The sequence below is a fragment of the Salmo trutta genome, chromosome 9, assembly GCF_901001165.1.
Source record: "Salmo trutta chromosome 9, fSalTru1.1, whole genome shotgun sequence".
NCBI classification, from domain to species: domain Eukaryota; kingdom Metazoa; phylum Chordata; class Actinopteri; order Salmoniformes; family Salmonidae; genus Salmo; species Salmo trutta.
This window is the reverse complement of record NC_042965.1, coordinates 33,031,715-33,053,279: the sequence shown is the minus strand read 5'-3', so window position 1 is coordinate 33,053,279 and position 21,565 is coordinate 33,031,715. Positions and strand designations below refer to the sequence as shown.

Sequence of the window (21,565 nt, the reverse complement as noted above, 5' to 3'; positions counted from 1 at the left end):
TTGTTGGCTTTGTGTGCTGATTTCCTAATGCACTGAATCCCACTGTTCCACTGATCCATATTCTTCCAAATTCCACCATTGGTGTCTCATTATTGCTGAATTTCTCAATTTTCCCTGAAGTTCTACCGAAGTATGTAAAATGCTATTACAATGCATTGCAGTGAGACCAGACTATTCCATGCCTTTTAAATGATATTAATCCAGTGCACATTCGTTTGCTGCGGTGCCAGCTACAGTCATGATCGGAAAAGAGAAAGAGCTTCATCTAGTGGATACATTTAATCATTACACTCAATATATCCATGCCAGTACAGTAGGCCTATAGGGCTAATAAGGCTGTAATAAGAGCACAGATGGCGGCAAAGGGTTGAATTGAATTCATGTCACATCAGTCATAAACAATTAATTAATTCACAATTTAATGATAAATGAACCCTAAAATAGTGTTGTTAAATGAACCCCCCATACATATGTCCCTGGACTCACGTTGACGATGGTGTTTGCATCCGCCAGATCTGTGACATTTTTAATCCCCTTCAGAGAGACCTTCAGCTTGTTACCTTCCTTCATCACCACAGACTGAAACATAGGAGAGAGGTCAAAAGGTTAGATCTGAAATCAGTGGACACCAACCATGGTCAACTGGTCTCTGCATCAATTTTATTGGATGGTCACGTATGGAAAATTAACTTGACAAGTATGCAGCTGTCACGTCCTGACCAGTAATAGGGGTTATTTGTTATTATAGTTTGGTCAGGACGTGGCAGGGGGTGTTTGTTTGATGTGGTTTGAGCTATGTATTTAGGTAGAGGGGTATTTGTTTTATATGATTCGGGGTGTGTGTGTATGTAGAGGGGTGTTGGATTTATGTGTTCCGGGGTTTTTGGTTTATGTTCTTGTTTTGTATTCTAGGGTTTCTATGTTGTGTATTTTTTTGTTGGCCTGGTGTGGCTCTCAATCAGGAACAGCTGTACATCGTTGTTTCTGATTGAGAGTCATACTTAGGGAGCCTGTTTTCCACCTGTCCCTTTGTGGGAGATTGTTTTTGCACTGCTGTGTATAGCCTGCGACACTGTCGTACTGTCGTTCTTTGTTTATTGTTTTTTCGTGTTCACTTTACAAATTAAAAGTAAATATGAGCACTCAATCTGCTGCGTATTGGTCCGATACTGATTTCACCTTATCAGAAAATGAAGCTTATGACAGCAGCAGGTATGTGAGGTGTAAACTTCTATTATGTTGTGAGGAGGGACTGTGAGCCCAGTCACTGTGGAGAGCAGAGGAGATTCTCAGCCAAAGAACAACAGTCCTCCCACAGTGCACACATACACAAGCAGAGGGAAGAGGAAACTTCTGTCGTTTCTGAAAGGCCTACCCCAGGTGGTAAGGGTAGGCAACATCACCTCCGCCACACTGACTCTCAACACAGGGCCCCACAGGGATGTGTGTTTAATCCCCTCCTGTACTCCTTGTTTGCCATTGTTGGGGGTAATGCCTTACAAAGTAATGTGTTGGATTACTCAGATACATTTTTTGTGGTTGAGGAATTTAACACATTTGTTTTTCACCTTAAGTAATCAGTTATTTAGTTACTTTTTCAAATAAGCAAGTAATTGGAACAATAAGAAACATCCCTCCCTCTGTTTGTTGAGGGTCTCTTTCTGTTTCCCAGAGCAACTGGCTCTTGGACAACTCCCTAATTTATTGCTACTTTGGAGGAAAGCAGTGAAATAAATAACCAAGGTGTGATTGAAGGTGAGCAGTTTTATTTTGACTCTGAGTCATGAATGTTGTAATGTGCATAAGTTTTCCTTTGCAAAGCCTCCTGTACAGCCGCCAAAACTAATTTGACAGGTGTGCAGCAGGTATGTGAGGGGTTGTAATGTCCCTTTTCATAGCCGGGCATCGGCACACATTTCAGAAAATAAATGCCTGTTTCAAATAAATGCCGGGTCTAAATGAATTGTTTTAGAGTGAACTTCAGTGAGTACCGTAAAGATTGTGCAAAATAAGATAAAGGTGAGCAATATCATTGACATGGATGAGACGGTGGTGTGGTCTGACGTGTTCGGCTCAACTGGATGCATTCTGTCACTCACCCAACTTCTGAGAGAACGGCGCTGTCACAGCCATGGATTGTAACCATCTGATTCCAAGGGTTGTTTTTTAGATTTTTGTTTTAAGCCTATCCCAAACCTTAACTCTTACCTTAAACATTCAGAGTTAATGCCTGAACTTAAGATTTCAGAGTTAATGCCTAAATTTAAAATTAAACACTTCTAAACACATTCTGCAGTTTCCAAATCACCTACACTTGCCGAACAACTCATAAAAATGACCCCCTGAGCTCTATTTCAAAATATTATTCTTGGGCAGAATTACTGTGATTCCATGCACTCCCCACATGCACTTGCAACACTCAAAGCTCAGTAATATATTTAAACTCAAAGTATGCCATCCTGTTCTTTTGAAATACATTTTCAGAGTTTCATAATGTTCTTTAAGACCTGCCCTTAATGAATAATTAATTAATTATATTTGTGATGTTTATTTAATGGATTATAGTACACTTGAATTGTGGTGTTTTCCATATAGCCTATATAAACTAAAGAACATACTATTGTGTTCTTTAAAATAGCCTACATTTTCTTTCATATTCTAATGTTGCTTAGACCTTCATAAACACAACCAAATTATTATTTTTGCGATAGACATAGGTCTATATGAAATGTATTTATTAGACTTAGAATGCTGATATCAAGAAGCTGTATCAATGGCTTAGGTAGCCTATGAGGTATCAAGACCTGGCTTTTCTAGTGTTAAAGGAAATACCCTAAGAATAACCAACATGCATAAGTCAGTTTTTTTGGGTTACTTTCCACAGCAAATAATGTTATACCATAATGAGTTACTTTTAAAGGAAGTAACGTTGTAATGTAACAAGTTACTTTTAACTTCTCAGCACTCTGCGTGTAACGTCTGCTACAACTCACACACGCAAACACATAGATCCCCTGAACGCAGCTCACTCTCCAGATCCCAATCACCTGAATTCTGATCACCTGTTCACACACTTGTATGTCATTATCACACGCTATTTAGTTCAGTTCTTTGCACCCTGTCATTGTGAGGTATTGTTTGTTTTGTGACACATTTCTAGTTGGAGTGCTGGGTTTCCTGTGAGTTTCTCCTCACGTGTATGATAGTTTTGACCTGCCTCACTAACGACACCTTTTGCCTATTCCCTGCCTGTACTTTAGCCTGCTATCAACCTATTTCCTGATCTCCCAGATGACCTCACTAGCCTTTAACCTACCTGTACTGTTGCCTTTTTGGACCCCCTGTTTATGACCTTCGGCCTGCCCCTGGACCCAGGTACCTGCCTCCTCCTGTGGTCCTTTACAAATAAACACCTGCTGCGCCCTGCTCTTGAAACCAGACTCCAACACCATATGGTTTGCTGATAACGTGACGTGGTAGGCCTGATTGGGATGACTTGTCCTACAGGGAGGAGGTCATAGACCTGGTGGTTTTTCTTCTTATTTTTCTTGTTTTTCATGTGTTTTTCTTCATATCTAAAGTATTAACTTTTATTGTGCATTGCTCACAAGTTAAGCATTTCACTGTAATGTTTTACACCTGCTGTATCATGTATACGGGACAATAAAACGTGCATTTTTGAACTGCTGTTAGATGTAGGTATATTGCAAGGATATTATGTAAACTAAAGCTGAAACTAATCATGGGAAAAACTATTTAGTAAACTGAAATAAAATCATTTGCAAACCCATTTGAAAAACTAACTATACTGAAATAATTATCTTTGATTCAATGCTCCTGATAAATGTGTCTAGGAGATGTTTAAAAAAATGCCTAGTTTCTGCATCACTATCACTAGCTTTCACTGAAAATTGGCTAGGTAGCTAACGTCATTCTTACATATACTAGGCCTACTACAAAAGTGTAAAAGCATTGTATTGGGTGTAAACATGGGCAAGAGGGCTTCCTTCCATATTTTTTTGCACCTGTCTCTGTGCTATTCCTTCTCACATTTTGTATGGAGGTAGTTTTGTGCCAACAAACAAGGGGTTAAATGTGTCCAAAAAAACACACATTCCCGAGCTTTTATATATCTCCTAGATACAGGACAGACACCTCAACCTTATGATGTATTATTTGACTGCCTTTTTTGCCATTTATGAATGTGTTATTCCATGCGTTTCTACGGCAATAGTAATAAAGGCCAAATTCAATACATCAAATCATGGGATTGAGACTTTTAGAGGTTGATTATCATTCAAAAATAACCTTACAAATTATACACTTACTGTTAGCTGTTAAACCACAGATTTCCACTAAATATGAATCTATTGTATTTGTAAATCATTCTGAAAGTAGAATTTTGGCGGTTTCCAAAACCACGTTGCATTTGAGTGTGTCAGAACAGATAAGGCCAATTGTTTAAATGAGAACCTTATGGCTGTATGGCCTTGGCTTCTCAAGAGCTCAGGTTAGGTTTAAATTATAAAGAAAATCTCAATGTGACTTGGATTTAAATGGAATCGGGTCGAAAACAGAGCATAAAATATAGTGGAAGGAAACTCTCTCTCGGCCATGTTTCACCAATGCTTAGACATTTTTGTTCCCTCTGTTAGCTTGTGATAGCTAGTGATAGGGATGTACAAGCTAGACCTTTTTTGAAACATCGCCATCTCCTGGCTGCAATTACCCGCCAGATTTAAGTAGCCCCCCCCCAATTTTTTTTTTGAGAAGTCATGATGGTTTTATTTTAGTTAGTTTTGGAGTCAAAGATAATAGTTTCAATATAGTTTTTCAAATGGGTTTGCTAATTATTTTATTTCAGTTTACTAAATAGTTTTTCCTTGATTAGATTTAGTTTACTATATGAACCTTGGTAGTAGTAATGCAAAAAAGTTTTATCTGGGTTTTTATTTGAAACCTAAGGTCACTATCCCAGTTACAACCTATTTTGGATATCAAATTCAGCAATTCCAGTTCCTGTTTATGGTTCTAAATGACCTACAGGATATCCGCTCAAAGGTTTGTGTGGTATTATTATTATTTAAGGACAGCTGTGATAGTGAAGGAGAGTAAAGTCCATAGAACAGATTTTTCATGGTCCATTGTAGTGACTTACCAGAACTTTGTGCTGGCCTAAATACTGAGCCTAATGTTACAGTAAATATGAGAACTACATGATGCAGAGCACTTAGCCACTCATTTCATGTTTCAGATGTAGATGTTAAACAACTGGTAATTGTTTAGCTGATAGAGAAAAAAGGCCTAAACCATGCACACTCTCACGCTTTATTAAAATACACATGTGGACTCTTTACACTTGTAAGATTAATCATAGCTATTCCTATACATACAGTATGTAAAATATATTAGTATGCAATACAAAGGCAATCTACAGAGGAGTTATCAGGGTCCAATCCAGTGAGGTTGCCTATAAACTGAAGAAGGAGGCCAGTAAATGGGTGGGTAGGTGAAATAGATGAATTGATCAATGAACTACAACTAGGTTACTTTGAACTACAAATCCTAACAACCAATCTCTCAAGTGTCCCCCATGGACCCTGGCATCACTGGCAGCTCATTGGCGGACTCGATGAGGAGGGGTGTGGCCAGCCAAGTGAAGGAGCCTGAGGAGGACGTCATCGCTGCCCTCTGACTGGCTGATTTGATTGTCGCCTTCCTCCTCTGCCAGACAGGATTGGTCCGCATTGCAGCCCTCTGAGATACAGAAAGCAAAGAATTGTATCCACCACTCTATTAGAACCAGTGGAATAACCATAGAGATCATCCCAGAAACATGACATTGAAGTTTCTTTACCTGAGTCACAACAGATGCCTGGTGCAGCGCAGCGTCCTGCTTCAGATCCACAGGGTCTCCCTCCTGCCTGGCAGGGGGTGGACAGGTAGTTCTCCTCCATGCAGCGTGCCGTCTCTGGGGAGCCCATCCAGCAGCCCAACCCTTCCCCACAGCAGATACTGGGGCCGAAGCAGCGGCCCTGCTCCCCTGGCCCACACAACATGCACTGCAGGAGGAGAGAAGGGACAATCGGGTATTAAGTTGTGCCATCATTCAAAAACATAGATTCTTATCAACATTCTTACTCCCTTTTTTCACAGGGAAGGTAACGGTTCATTGTCAAATCTCAGAATTCAGTTTCTTCAGAACTCAGTGCTTCTACAGAGCCTCACTTTCAGTTCCCGCTCCTCTTGATGCATAAGACAAATCATACCTGCAATTTACAATACACATAAGATTTAAAGAGTGTAGATCTAGATTCTAGACAGATCGAGTTGCCACTCACCTTGCGTTGTGGAGAGTCCATGACGGACCTCTTGCCCCCAATGGGACAGTTGGAGATGTAGCAGGCTGAACAGAAAGACATGAGGAAGAATAAACACAAGGACACAGCGGCTCCAGTCATCTCTAATGAGAGAAGAGGAATAGAGTACAAGTCGAATGTGTTTCGGAGTGACTCCCAGGTGAATGTTGAAGTTCTGTATCTTCAGTAGCACCCAGACCTCTTATATACCCTCTCCCCTCTCTCCCGGGGAGTGACACGGACCCCTGACATCCACTTAGGGTTAATTAACGAGCCTGTCTTACTCACCCTCCCTCCTGATAGCGCTGGCCCCTGGCTTGGGCTTGGCAGATGCTTGGCCAGTAGTACAGTCATACATTGCGTGGCCTGGCGCGGCCTCAGCCATAGAGACAATCATTAGTGGAGGGCCTGTGTCCGTGACTATGCATGTGAAAGAGGAGAGGTGTTAGAGGAATGAGACAAACGGGAAGTGTTTGGTGTGTAGATGGGGATGGGGGGATGTGTTGAACCTGGACCTATGACCTATTATTAGAGCGATGACGTAATGAGATGGTGATTGTGAGTCAATTACTGTAGAGCAGTGTATTTCAGTGTTAGCTAACTATCTGACAGACTGGTTGGCTATATCCTGTAGATGGTTCCAGATCAAGGATTGAGAAAACAGCATCATGTACTAATGGAATAAGAAGACAGATTTGTACCTACTGAGATTATACACCATTGCATCGATCATCGACTAGACTCAGTCGCGGGACTAATTTTTGCTTGAGCAGAGGGTTGGTGGCCGGAACATAATTACAAATCATTTGTAGACTGAAAATTGACAGATAAACAGATAAAATGTTTGACTAAAATGTAATAATTTCCAACCTTGTTTATATTTGTGTATTATCACGTGTCTCTGTATTATGCGTGGGAATACTAAAAACACATTTCTTAAATTAAAGTCACTTGGAGCTGATTTCCTGGTATGTCCAACAATGAAAATTCCACACCATTTTTTATATATTTTTTAAGTAATTATTATTATTTTTGCTCAGAAAACTTGGGGGGCCAAATAAAACCACCCTTGGGTCAAATTCAGCCCAGTTGTTGAACCCTGCGCTAGGGGTTATCTTATTAATGCACTTAATGAGCTTTTATTGGCTACACACATTGGCACACTAGCACACACACAAGCACACACACACACAATAGACCTGATATGTCACCTTAATAAACTTTCTAATACCTCATAGCAATTAGTACACATTGTCGAGGTCTTAGGTTAATTGATTAACCGAGTCCATTAACACAGACAACGCTAATCGGCTTCCTATTAGAAACTTTTACTCTTCCAATGAGATGAGCTCAATTAGTGCCTTCAGGTTTAGTCATCCTGTATTGATGCAGAAAGGCAGGGTGAATATATACGCAAATTGGGGGGGGACGAGTTTACGTCAGATGATTGCTGCATACACGTGTCATAAGATTTATGTGATAAAATAGTTTTCTTCCTTTAAGAGCCAGTACCCACTATGAAGAGTCACTGTGAGGTAAGACAAGTAAAGGCCTGGTCTTGCTGCCAGGAACATGTCTATATGCTTGTGTATAGGCCTGACTGAGAGATTAATGATGGCCCAGTTCAAATATGTTGTATATGCACCCTTCATCACTTTTAAAGAGTATTTGAAATGGCCCAACTGAGCTCTTCTCCCATGGTGCAGTTGGGTTATCCTTCCCACATGTGGCTGTATTGACTCACTACATGTTACACTGTCATACACGAGCCAACTCAATCCTTCTGTTTATGCTGAATAAAATCTACCCATCACCCAAGAGGCTAAAGCAGAATAGTTGAACAAAGCAATACCTTGAAATACTCTAATATTCCTAGTCATTACGTTGATACCCTAGTATATGTGTAAATCAGACAGAGCTTCACTTTCATTTAGGCATGCGTCTAAATGACTTGGAATACTGTCATGTCATCAAGACACTTAAACGTTATATCATAACCATGAGCATTCACAGAGCATACACCAGCTTCACATGACAACATATTCATTACCTTTCTGTGGTGGTTCCTAATTGGCCAATTAAATAATCTACGCATAATTGTCTTTCCAGCATTACATTCCACACATCCTGAAGCCATTATTGCACTAACTAACGTCACAGATGTTATGTTTAAGCAGTGTGAATCTAGCATGTGAGGGGTAATCTCCAGGATGGGAAAAACAGGGTTGTGAAAGTGAATCCCAGAACTGTTGGTGTTGGCAGTTGGAAACTCCTCTCCTGGACTTCCATGCTTGTTTACCAATGCACAACATTCAATCAGCATTGTACTACTATTTAATTGTTTAAAACAAGCCTCATCCAGTCTCTCCCAAAGCTGTGTAAATCCTTATTTTGTAGAGAAATTGAGATGTCTATCTAGTGTTTCCTTATTTTTCAGCAGGAAGGCTTGTTGACTTCCTCTCCCTCCCTTCCTTCCTTCTCTCCGAAGGTACTCATCTGAAAAATGAGAACAAAGCGATTGTTCCTGTTCTCTTTCTTAAGTCACATCAAATGCTGTCCGTGGACGGGTGGCTCATTGTCAGGACAGCAGCAGGCCAGAGAGATCGTTACAGGAGCTGGAATACAGCCTAACACAGCTACTGCACTACCGCTGGACAGAGAGGTTGAGCCTACACTGAGCTACACTGAGCTGGTGAGTCTCTCAGGTCCAACTGAGGACTAACAGGGCATGGCATGACAGGAGGGTGAGGGGGGCTTTTGTTTTATTGTCTTAGTTGTGTTGTATTGTACTCACTGGGGATATACACTGGCAGAGCAGACAGAGAGAGAGAGGAAGAGACAGAGTGGTGTTTCAATACTGTGTAGAATAGACTGTAAGGGCATGGTTCTGGAGAAACTTTTTGCGTTTAAATTTTTTTGAGAAACTGTGTGTATTGCCGAAATACAGATATTTGAAGTACTTGTGTATCTGACAGTACTGTGTGTGGAGCAGAGTAATTTAGTGATTGTATTTGATGTGGTTCTTAAAAATGAATAGAGAAAGTGTTTGAATATGCATTGACATCTGGTTGATAATGAATTGCTTGAGTGTCTGACAGTCAGGTTACCTGTGACTGGTTACTTGTCATCTGTGTGCATTTGAGGAAACATTTGATTTAACAGGTTTTCATAATATCGTAATATGTTTATATCGCATAATTTACATAATTATTTTCTTTTCACACTGTGACTGCAATAACACATTGAAGCTTAGAGTAGCCCATTATTAAGTGTCTTTTTATTAACAATAATTGAATTGTGACCTGATCTTTATCCTTGATGATCCCCATCCCCATCCCTATCAACCTTGAAGTTCTCAGTGGTTTTGCTCTGTAGATTGATAGCAGTTCAGAGAAATATCACACACACTGTATTTACATAACTGGCATCATTATTAATGAACCTTTTACAGCATTGGGCAAAAAAAATCGACTTTGAAACAAAAGTATACACCTGACACACATGGTTATGGGAAACAACAACAAAAATAAGACACCTGTATAATGTCAGATATACAGTGCATTTGGAAAGTATTCTGACACCTTGACTTTTTCCACATTTAGCCTTATTCTAAAATGGATTAAATAGTTTTTTTCCCTTTGTCAATCTACACACAATAACCCAAAATGACAAATCAAAACCAGGTTTTTAGAAATATTTGCAAATGTCTTGCAAATAAAAAACAAAAATATCACATTTATGTAAGTATTCAACCCTTTACTCAGTAATTTGTTGAAGCACCTTTGGCAGCAATTACAGCCTCGAGTCTTCTGGGGTATGACGCTATAAGTTTGGCACACCTGTATATGGTGAGTTTCTCCCATTCCTCTCTGCATATTCTCTCAAGCTCTGTCAGGTTGGATGGGGAGTGTTGCTGCACAGCAATTTCCTCGTCTCTCCAGAGATGTTCGATTGGGTTCAAGTCCGGGCTATGGCTCGGCCACTCAAAGAACATTCAGAACCTTGTCCCAAAACCACTCCTGTGTCGTCTTGGCTGTGTGCTTAGGGTTGTTGTCCTGTTTGAAGGTGAACCTTCACCCCAGTCTGAGGTCCTTAGCGCTCTGTAGCAGGTTTTCATCAAGGATCTCTCTGTACTTTGATATCTCCACAGCATGATGCTGCCACCACCTTCTGGAAGGTTCTCCCATCTCCACAGAGGAACTATGTAGCTCTTTCAGAGTGACCATCGGGTTCTTGGTCACATCCCTCACCAAGGCCCTTCTCCCCCGATTGCTCAGGTTGGCTAGGCGGCCAGCTCTAGGAAGAATCTTGGTGGTTACAAACCTCTTCCATTTAAGAATGATGGAGGCCACTGTGTTCTTGGGGACCTTCAATGCTTCATCAATATTGGGTATTGGGTGTAGATTTATGAGGGGAAAAAAATTACTTAATCCATTTTAGAATAAGTCTGTAACATAACAAAATGTGGGTCTGAATACTTTCCGAATGCACTGTAGAGATGAAATCTATAAAATTTTGAGTTTGCATTCCAATATTATACTTTATTTGACATTGAAGCACAGTATTTTTTATAATCTTTATTAATAATAGAATTATGAAAAATATGAATAACATTCCACCCATGAGGCCAAAGAGCGCTTTTGGTCATTGACTGCAGGAAAGGGCAACTAACAGTATTGTCTCGTCCTCTTTTAGCCAAACTGCAGAAGTAGAACACTTCATTGTTTGATTGTCTGATTCCCTCTATCACAGCCAATTTCCTGTGTCCCTCCCACCAACTGTCTTCAGCTCATAACTACAAAAATGCCAACATTAATCCGATCATTCACATGCCACTCTATAGTGGATGTAGTTGGTTGGCTCTTCTTAAGCAGAGTATGCAGATCTACAAAGTGGTCAATTTGTTTGGAACTTCTCTAGAGCAAAGTAAGAAATCTAACACAGAGTTGTAGTGGAGGACAAAAGGAGAAGTGCCCTTCCACCAATCCATGCAAAAAGATGAACAAAGCAGAGAGAGGAGGAGAAGTGAACGTTAGTTCCTGTTTCAGAGGAATGGATGGTAGAAGAAGAAGGGATGGTAGTACAGAAGCGAAAAGTGACAGGTTATAAAGGTGTAACAGAGAGGACAGCGATTAGTGTTGTCACGGCTACCTGTGCAGTAGGTAGGTAACTCCAGAAGGACTGTTTCTATTCCTCAGTTGTTGGAGAAGCATGCTTATGGTAATCATATTGTAATGGTTGACATACATAACTGATTTCCTCTGTATATATCCCCATGCAGATAAAGGATGGACACAGACACTCTAGGTTTCAGACCAGACAGGAGGAGTCCTCATAGGGAAGACCTGAGACCTGTCTCTCACCACAGTCTTTATCTGAGCCCACCTCCACTCTACCTGAACCCGACCAAACTCTCCCTCTTCCCGGCCAGAGAGGCCTACAGCCCCCTGACTCACCATCGGCCCCTGGGCTCTGAGGGCATGCATTACACCCAGAGGGAAGGCTCCCAAAAACGCAAAAGAAGGCCACAAAAAATGGAGGGTTCCGAATCCCCTACAGGAGACATGGAGGAGGTGGAGCGTCGAGGCAACACCAGGACTGTTGATCTCTCCCACCTTCCGTTCTCCCTCCCTCCTCGCCCACGTCTCCCTCCCTCTCCCATGTCCATCCCAGGTATGATCGACCTGAGCCGGCTCCAGCTGCACCACAGGGCTATGTCCAGATATGAGCCAACTATGGGCCTCCCATTGCAGGTGAAACAGGAACCACTCAGCCCCTCACTTTTGTGGCCTCCCTCTCCACTCCTCCATCACCACCCTCCTCCCCTATTCTTCCCCCCTCTCCACCCCAGCCTCCTCCCCTTCCCCTTCTTCATGCCTGGGCCCATCATGCACCTCTCTCCTGGAGCCTTCTACCCCAGAGAGGCACTACGACCTAGCCGGCGCAGCCCAGACGGAGGGCCCCGAGGTGGGATGACCAGCGCTGAGAAGCTGGGTCTCAACATCCGCATTGACGACAGCTACCACGTAGATGTAGGAGGAAACCAGAAGCGTTGGAAGTGCCGTACGTGTGAGAAGTCATACACATCCAAGTATAACCTGGTCACACACATCCTGGGCCACAGCGGGATCAAGCCTCACAGCTGCCATCTGTGTGGGAATCGGTTCAAGCAGCTGAGCCACCTGCACACTCACCTGCTCACCCACCAGGGCACACGGCCACACAAGTGCCAGGTGTGCCACAAGGCCTTCACCCAGACCAGCCACCTGAAGAGACATATGATGCAGCATAGTGACGTGAAGCCGTACAGGTCAGTAATGGCACCATCTTTGTCTAGATTAGAGTTACTAGACTAGAGTTACTCTTTACTTAGTCTAGCCGAGAATTAAGAAAATGTGTTAATCAACAAGGACCTTACATTACATGCCTAGTCTTTGACTCAAACGTAGACCAAGGATAGAACAAACTTAGACCAAAGATAGACCTGTCCATGAATTGTCATTAGTATGGGAGAGTTGGGTAAGTTGACCAATTTATTTTTACATTCAGCATCACTCCATCAAGGGAAATATAGTATTCTTTCTAACAAAGGTATCTACATAGACTCAGTTTTCTCAGTTTATTAGGTACATCACCCAGTTCACGAAAATGGCTCACTCCTACAGACAGTGAGTCACGTGGCCATGGCTTGCTATATAAAGCAGGCAGACGGGCATCGAGGCATTCAGTTACTGTTCAATTGAATGTTCGAATGGGCAAAAGAGAGACCTAAGAGGATTTGAGGTATGATCATCGGTACCAGGCGTAATGGATCCAGTATCTCAGGCCCTCCTAGGACCTTTCACACTCAACAGTGTCTAGGGTTTACCGAGAATGGTGTAACAAACATAAAACATCCAGTCAGTGGCACACCTGGGGGCGAAAACAGCTTGTTGATGAGAGGTCGAAGGAGAATGGCAAGAATCGTGCAAGCTAACAGGAGGCCCACAAACAGGCAAGTAACGGCGCAGTACAACAGTGGCGTGCAGAACGGCATCTCGGAACGCACAATTAGTCGGCCCTTGTCATGGATGGGCTATTGCAGCAGACGACCACACCGGGTTCCACTCCTATCAGCTAAAAACAAGAAGAAGCAGCTCCAGTGGGCAAGCCATCACCAACACTGGACAACTGAGGAGTGGAAAAATCTTGCTTGGTCTGACGAATCCCGGTTCCTGTTGAATCATGCTGTTGGAAGATTCAGGATTTGGCGTAAGCAGCATGAGTCCATGGCCCAATCTTGCCTGGTATCAACGGTACAGGCTGGTGGTGGTGGTGTAATGGTGTGGGGAATTTTTTCCTGGCACACGTTAGGTCCTTTAATATGATATGAGCAACGTTTCCATGCCCTGAAGAATTCAGGCTGTTCTGGAGGCAAAGGGGGTCCAACCCGGTGCTAGATGGGTGTACCTAGTAAACTGTCCACTGAGCGTGGTTCTACCTTGAACCAAAAAGGGTTCTCCTATGGGCACAGCCGAAGAACCATTTTGGGACCCCAACTGTGTAGAGACCCCAACTGATGCATAGAGCAATCTTCAAATGATTTACTTTGGTTTAGATACAAGCTTTATGAAATCTCTAACACAATACATCTTTTTTTTTTTTTACATAACTTGCTTATCACTTTTTCCATGTGGTTTCTTCCTTCACAGACTCCATGAAATGATGACCTCTTCCTAAATATTTGGTCAAATGATTAATTTTGTGTATTGTTTCTACTCCTCTCCTATCCTATCCTCTCCTCTCTAGTTGTGGGGTGTGTGGGAGGGGTTTTGCCTACCCTAGTGAGCTGCGGGCCCATGAGCTTAAGCATGAAAAAGGCCAGGAGAACGTGTGTGTGGAGTGTGGTTTGGACTTCCCTACTCTGGCCCAGCTCAAGAGACACCTGACAGCCCACAGAGGACCCACCCTTTACAGGTAGCCTACATAACATATGCCCAGAAACACCCGATGGGCTGCACATTACCTCATGTGTCTGTTACCCCTATTTCTGCTTATAGATATTTTACATTACCTCACTGGAAGATTTGTGGGTTTGACAGTAAAAAAAACTGTCAAACCGACTTTTTGGCTAAATCCAGGCCACATCAGAGTGTGGGTTTTCTGTATAGAATTATACTTCTATTTCATTATATCTCAATTCTAATTCTCATTCTATTTCGATAGTTTTCTGTCCAGGTGTATCAAGTGTCTGTTTTCTGTCCAGGTGTAGTGAGTGCCAGAAGAGCTTCCAGTACCCCAGCCAGCTGCAGAACCACATGATGAAGCACAAAGACATCCGGCCATACATCTGCAGCGAGTGTGGCATGGAGTTTATACAGTCCCATCACCTCAAACAGCACACACTCACACATAAGGTAAGACTGGGTGGGGTTTTCATACTGTCCACGTACTACTGTCCACTAATGTCAACATGTGTGTTTGGAGGGATGTGTCTTTACACAGCTAGGTTGTGTGGTGTTGTGAAGATGAAGTGTCTTTGGGTCAAATGGGTGTTAAGGCAGGCTTTACCTGTTGACAGCATCAGCTGGCTGGTGCCATGACACGTAGCCTACATCAAGGGCCTTTACATTTGTTGACATTAAATGGTTTTGTTTTGTACATGACAGTATGATGACTTTCATACTACAAATTTCACATCATTGTTTCTGCTTCAAACTGTCTTTTAGTACTACATGGTGAAGCCAGGACAAAGAGCAGCTCTCCTCAAAAACCTTGAGCCCAGCAAACAGACAAATGAGACTTTAGAGAGAGATGTGAGTGCATGCTACAGTAACCGTAGCTACAAGTTCAGTCATGTAAAATTGTGAGAATCCTATTATTCTGCCTTTTTCAGACGATACAAGGCATCCACTCTCTTGTTGTCATGCTAACATGTCTTTCTTGTCGTTCTTGTCCCTGACGGCCTTGCTTGTCAACATGTAAAACAATTTTCCACTATGATGGTTATTTAAACAAACAACAATTAATTAAAACATTCTCTTCTCTTCTCTCAGGGGGTGAAGGAGCACAAGTGTCGTATCTGTGGTCGGGAGTTCACCCTCTTGGCAAACATGAAGCGCCACGTCTTGATACATACTAACATCAGGTCTTACCAGTGTCACCTCTGCTTCAAGAGCTTTGTCCAGAAACAGACCCTCAAGGCCCACATGATCGTCCACTCTGACATTAAACCCTACAAATGCAAGGTGAGTGTTCTTATGGTACAATATGTTGAGGAGAGCGCTAGGGACAGTTTCATTTATGACATTTTCAAATCAACTGCAACAACTCCTTTTATTAAAGCCAGGGTATCTGAAGATAAATTCATGTCAATAGTCCCACTGTCTGCCTTGCATGTCTGTGTGCATATTTTGTGCAGCAATTTAACCCTGCTTGGTTACTTGAACACCGAGGGATGTTTTAGGGAAAAGTAGTGTTCTGGGCCTCCTGAGTGGCCCAACGGTCTAAGGCACTGATCAGCGCTAGAGGTGTCACTACAGATCCGGGTTCAATCCCGGGCTGTGTTGCAGCTAGCCACAACCGGGACACCCATGAGGCGGCGCACAATTGGCCCAGCGTCATCCGGGTTAGGGGAGGGTTTGGCCGGCTGGGATGTCCTTGTCCCATCGTGCTCTAGCGACTCCTTGTGGCAGCCGGGAGCATGCCCGCTGACTTCGGTCGCCAGCTGTACGGTGTTTCCTCCAACACATTGGTGTGGCTGGCTTCCGGGTTGAGCGAGCAGTGTGTCAAGAAGCAGTGCGGCTTGGCAGGGCGTGTATCAGAGGACACATGACTCTCGAACGTCGCCTCTCCCAAGTCCGCACGGGAGTGGCAGCGATGGGACAAGACTGTAACTACCAATTGGATATCACGAAATTCGAACATTTAAAAACAAAATAACACAAACAATAGTTTTATTACTATAATATAAAGTCTAGAGAAGCCAATAGACTCTCTGAAGCAGCTCAACACTGTTTCTGAGTGTCTGTGTGAACTTGTTCACTAATAGAAGAGTTGAGACGATGAGGAGAATGTAGACAGAGAGAAGATTTGGCAGTGGAATCCCTCCTCTTCCATAGGAAGGATATCGCTGCACAAACTGCCTCTCTAACAATGGCCCCCAGCCTCCCCGGAGATCAGGTCCCGCAAATAGATTTCATCTCGCTTTCTCTGCTGCTGGAGGGAACACTTCCTGTTTTCTCACGGTCCTCTTGGACAGTTTACAGTCCCTCTCTCCTCCTGAAGGAAACCCTAATCAAAAAGAATACAGAGGAAGGACAGCGCAGGAGTTGCCCTTCCCATCCCTCCTCTTCTGGCCCTTTCTCTCTGTGTGTGTATTGTGTGTGTTTGTGTGTGTGTGTGTGCGTGTGTGTGCGTGTGTGTGTGTGTGTGTGTGTGTGTGCGCGCGTGCGCACACACACATACATTCATGATTACGTCCAGCTCCTATTACAGCTCTGAATGCTTTGAGGATTCGTCATCTAACACATCAGTTGTCTGATAAGTGGACACAGTTCTAGACTTGTCGTCGTTTTTCTGCCATTGAATGGTGTTTACTATACCAGGAAGTGCTATGATGTGGTTCGAGGAATAATGGAATTCACAAATTGTAATCAAGGAATGCGTACACAAACTATTTCAATAGTTGGTATTCAATGCATTTGTTTGAGGAAAAATTACAATAATTCTTTGCCAAAATGCTGGTTTGGGTTTATCAGCTGAATGTCTGTTGCTTCCAAGCACATGCACTGCTTTCCTAGGAGCCTGATGAAGTCTTTTAATGCCGAAAATAAATCTGTTCCACTTTCTGTTTGTTCTTCAATTCATGTGCCTTATTGGTTCGTCCGTGAGCACATATCTGACTATTTTATTTGTGTTCTTCCTTGTTTTCAGCTGTGTGGGAAGGAGTTCAACAGAATGCATAACCTGATGGGCCATATGCACCTGCACTCTGACAGCAGGCCCTTCAAGTGCCGCTACTGCCCCAGCAAGTTCACTCTGAAGGGGAACCTCACCCGCCATATGAAGGTCAAGCACGGGATCATGGACATGGACCTGAATGCAAGAGGTAAGCACTCCAGGCTATGGATAAATGCATCATATGGTTCCTCCCTTTCTGCAGTGAGACTTTCTATAACCTTCCTACCCTGAAGCTAAATCAGAATCAGCCAGTCAGATTGGGATAAACAGTTCCTTCGGAAAGTACTTTTCTACATTTTGATAGGTTACAACCTTATTCTAAAATGTATTGAATTGTTTTTTCCCCCTCATCAATCTACACACAATACCCCATAATGACAAAGCAAAAACATATTTTTTTTAATGTTTGCTAATTTATAAAAAATAAAAAAACGGCAATATATAATTAACATAAGTACTTTGTTGAAGGACCTTTGGCAGCGATTACAGCCTCGAGTCTTCTTGGGTATGACTCTGCAAGCTTGGCACACCTGTATTTGGGGAGTTTCTCCCATTCTTCTCTGCAGATCCTCTCAAGCTCTGTCAGGTAGCATGGGGAGTGTTGCTGCACAACTATTTTCAGGTCTCTCCAGAGATTTTCAATCGGGTTCAAGTCCGGGCTCTGGCTGGGCCACTCAAGGACATTCAGAGACTTGTCCCAAAGCCACTCCTGCAATGTCTTGGTTGTGTGCTTAGGGTTGTTGTCCTGTTGGAAGGGGAAACTTTTGCCCCAGTCTGAGGTCCTGAGCGCTCTGGAGCAGGTTTCATTAAGGATCTCTCTGTACTTTACTCCATTCATCTTTGCCTCGATCCTGACTAGTCTCCGAGTCCATGCCACTGAAAAACATCCCCACAGATGAGCCTTTACAGAGGAGTGGCATCCATCTGGCCACTCTACCATAAAAGCCTGATTGGTAGAGTGCTGCAGAGATGGTTGTCCTTCTGGAAGGTTCTCCCATCTCCACAGAGGAACTCTGGAGCTCTGTCAGAGTGACCATTGGGTTCTTGGTCACCTCCCTGACCAAGGCCCTTCTCCCCCAATTGCTCAGATTGGCCCAGGTGGCCAGCTCTAGGAAGAGTCTTGGTGGTTCCAAACTTCTTCCATTCAAGAATGATAGAGGCCAGTGTGTTCTTGGGGACATTCAATGCTGCAGACATTTTTTTCCTACCCTTCCCCAGATCTGTGCCTCGACACAATCATGTCTCTGGGCTCTACGGACAATTCCTTCGACCTCATGTCTTGGTTTTTGCTCTGACATGCACTTTCAACTGTGGGACCTTATATAGACAGGTGTGGGCCTTTCTAAATAATGTCCAATCAATTGAATTTAACACAAGTGGACTTAAATCAAGTTGTAGAGACATCTCAAGGATGATCAATGGAAACAGGATGCACCTGGGCTCAATTTCGAGTCTCATAGCAAAGGGTCTGAATACTTATGTAAATAAGTGACATCTCAATCAACCAGACAGGTACTACAGGCCCTCGTTTTGTCGCACCTGGACTACTTCCCAGTTGTGAGGTCATGTGCACCAAAGAAGGACATAAGCAAATTGCAGTTGGTCCAGAACAGAGCAGCACATATTGCACTTAGATGTACATGGAGGGCGAATGTCTTGACATGCATGTCTATCTCTCCTGGCTCAAAGTTGACTAGAGATTGACTGCACACTATTGGTCTTTGTGCGAGGTGTTGATGTGTTGAAGGTATCGAACTGTCTATTGTATTATATATTGCATTATGTATTGTATTATATATTGAATTATATATTATATTATGTATTTTATTATATATTGAATTATATCTTGTATTATATTTTGTATTATGTATTATATATTGTGTTATGTATTGTATTTAAAATTGTATTAGGTGTGTCATGTATAATATGTATTTTATGTATTCTATTTGTTGTGTTTTGTTTCCTGTTTGGACCCCAGGAAGAGTAGCCTCTGCCTTGACAGCAGCTAATTGGGGATCCTAATATAATACTAAATACGTGTCTCTGTTGTGATATGTGTCTCTGTTCTCCAGTGTTCAACAAATTTAGATTGTATCATGTGTCTCTGTTCTCCAGTGTTCAACAAACTTAGATTGTATCATGTGTCTCTGTTCTCCAGTGTTCAACAAATGTAGATTGTATCATGTGTCTCTGTTCTCCAGTGTTCAACAAATTTAGATTGTATCATGTGTCTCTGTTCTCCAGTGTTCAACAAATTTAGATTGTATCATGTGTCTCTGTTCTCCAGTGTTCAACAAATTTAGATTGTATCATGTGTCTCTCCTCCAGTGTTCAGGCGGCGGGGGCGGTTCTGCTTGTCGGCCCCTCTGGGTCTTCTGACACGCTCCAGCCAGGAAGAGCCTTTTGACCTCTCCCAGAAGCCCCGGCCGCCACGGCCCAGCCTGCGCCTCTCCCAGTCGGACGGGGAGAGCGTCCCAGGGAGCTCCTGCCAGGAGGAGGATGAGGAAGACAGCCTGTACAGGAGGTGCCAGTACAGCCCTGAGGTCTACCAACACCACACTAGGGGACAGGGGTACAGGTCTGAGACAGATGGACGGGACATGGAGACAGGTGGACAGGTAAATCCGCCTAGGGCAGGTGAAGAGGTTTATCAGCTTGTGTCAGAGCCAGGTGATGCAGAGGAACAAGTGTACCAGCGTGTGACAGGTAGACAGGTGTATGACTCTGACTCTGAGCTGGGGGGCCAGCTGTATGAACAAGAGGCAGGTGGACACCACATCGGTGACAATGTGCGTTACCCTGGGTCAGGTAATACAGGTAAACATGTGTACCACTCAGATTCAGAGTTAGATGACCAGTTGTATAAGCCCGACCCTGACCAGCTAGAGATAGGTGACCAGGTTTACCATTCTGACGCAGGTGAAGAGATGATGGACACACCTGAACCATTTGAAAGAGACTACCACTCAGACCCAGGTGTTTATTAACAGAAACCATAGGGCCTGATGAGGAGAAAGAATAGGATTTGGTGAGAGCTGGAAGCAGGGTAAAGGAAGAACAGAGGAAGAAGCATAGACGTTCTTAGCAGGAGGAATAGGAGTAGGGACTGCTGAAGAGAAGAGGGTAGAGGACTATTCCAAAAGGGGTGGGGAGATAATTATGTAGTACCTTGAATAAGCTGTGAAGCGTATTGTATTTCAGACTGATAGAACTGACAATACTTGTGCATGTGAAAATATGTGTCATTAAGAAAATGTTAGGCTTACATTTGCAAGAAATTGTGATGTAAATGAAAATTGTTGAGAAAGTATGAAAATATTTTGTCCTAAATTGTTACTTTTTAACTAGTACTTTTATAAAGCCACTCTGTAATTAATGAGCATGGGATTTCAATGTGATAACAATCATTTATCTTTTGTAATGGTAGTTTTAAATGATTTTCTACTGACAGTTTTAATCAGTCTGTAAATTGTGTTGTTTTGTTGTGTGATGTAATGAGTCAACAAAAGTTATTTCATCTAATGAGGGAAGCCATGATTTTGTGATTTCTTATAAACATTTGAGTGACTGACTTTGAAATAAATGAAAGTATCTGTAATCTTTATTTATAAAAAATAAACTGAGATTTTAAGACACAAGGTTGTGTTTTATATTTTCACGTGTAGAGGATAGTGAGAAGGCACACCACAGGGTATGAAGGCTATAATATATAGTCATATACACCAGATAGATCCAGTAAAATGTGTTGTTTTAAAGGGTCAGCCACAGTAGTACAGCACCCCTGGGCCACATAGGGTATCTGCCCCATATAGAGTTGAGTAGTAGCCTATCTGCAGTCCCTTCCTGTCTTATCAACTCCACAGCATCTTTCAATATGACTCTGTCAAAGCATTGTGTATATGGCGAAATGGCCTGCTGATAATTCAAATCAAATCAAATCAAATTGTATTAGTCACATGTGCCGAGTAAAACAGGTGTAGACCTTACAGTGAAATGCTTATGAGCCCCTAACCAACAAAGCAGTTAAAAAAAAATATGGATAAGAATAAATAATAAAAGTACAAAGTAAAGAGCAACAGTAAAATAACAATAGTGAGACTATATACAAGGGGGTACCGGTACAGAGTCAATGTGCGGGGGCACCGGCTAGTTGAGGTAATATGTACATGATGGAAGAGTTATTAAAGTGACTATGCAGAAATGATAACAACAGAGAGTAGCAGCAGTGTAAAAGGGGGGGCAATGTAAATAGTCTGGGTAGCCAT

The 21,565-nt window shown here is 42.6% G+C and overlaps 2 protein-coding genes across 3 annotated transcripts; one reads left to right on the top strand and one right to left on the bottom strand.

The window, feature by feature from the left end:
* Positions 1–5,314: 5,314 nt before the first annotated feature.
* LOC115199642 (isotocin-neurophysin IT 2-like) lies at positions 5,315–6,544 on the bottom strand. Its single transcript, XM_029761959.1, has 3 exons — positions 6,342–6,544; positions 5,858–6,062; positions 5,315–5,757 (listed from the first exon to the last, which is right to left on the bottom strand). The coding sequence occupies exons 1-3, from the start codon at positions 6,459–6,461 to the stop codon at positions 5,618–5,620; spliced, it is 465 nt and encodes a 154-aa protein (XP_029617819.1). The 5' UTR covers positions 6,462–6,544; the 3' UTR covers positions 5,315–5,617.
* Positions 6,545–8,852: 2,308 nt separating this feature from the next.
* znf366 (zinc finger protein 366) lies at positions 8,853–20,938 on the top strand. 2 transcript variants are annotated; one of them, XM_029763527.1, is made up of 8 exons: positions 8,853–9,051; positions 11,641–12,669; positions 14,148–14,315; positions 14,605–14,755; positions 15,068–15,154; positions 15,395–15,586; positions 17,274–17,448; positions 19,629–20,938. In XM_029763527.1, exons 2-8 carry the CDS (start codon positions 11,648–11,650, stop codon positions 20,285–20,287), a joined length of 2,454 nt encoding a protein of 817 aa, XP_029619387.1. In that variant the 5' UTR covers positions 8,853–9,051; positions 11,641–11,647; the 3' UTR covers positions 20,288–20,938. The 2 variants fall into 2 exon arrangements, with proteins under 2 accessions (XP_029619387.1, XP_029619388.1); XM_029763528.1 differs by lacking the exon at positions 15,068–15,154.
* The last annotated feature ends 627 nt before the right edge of the window (positions 20,939–21,565 follow it).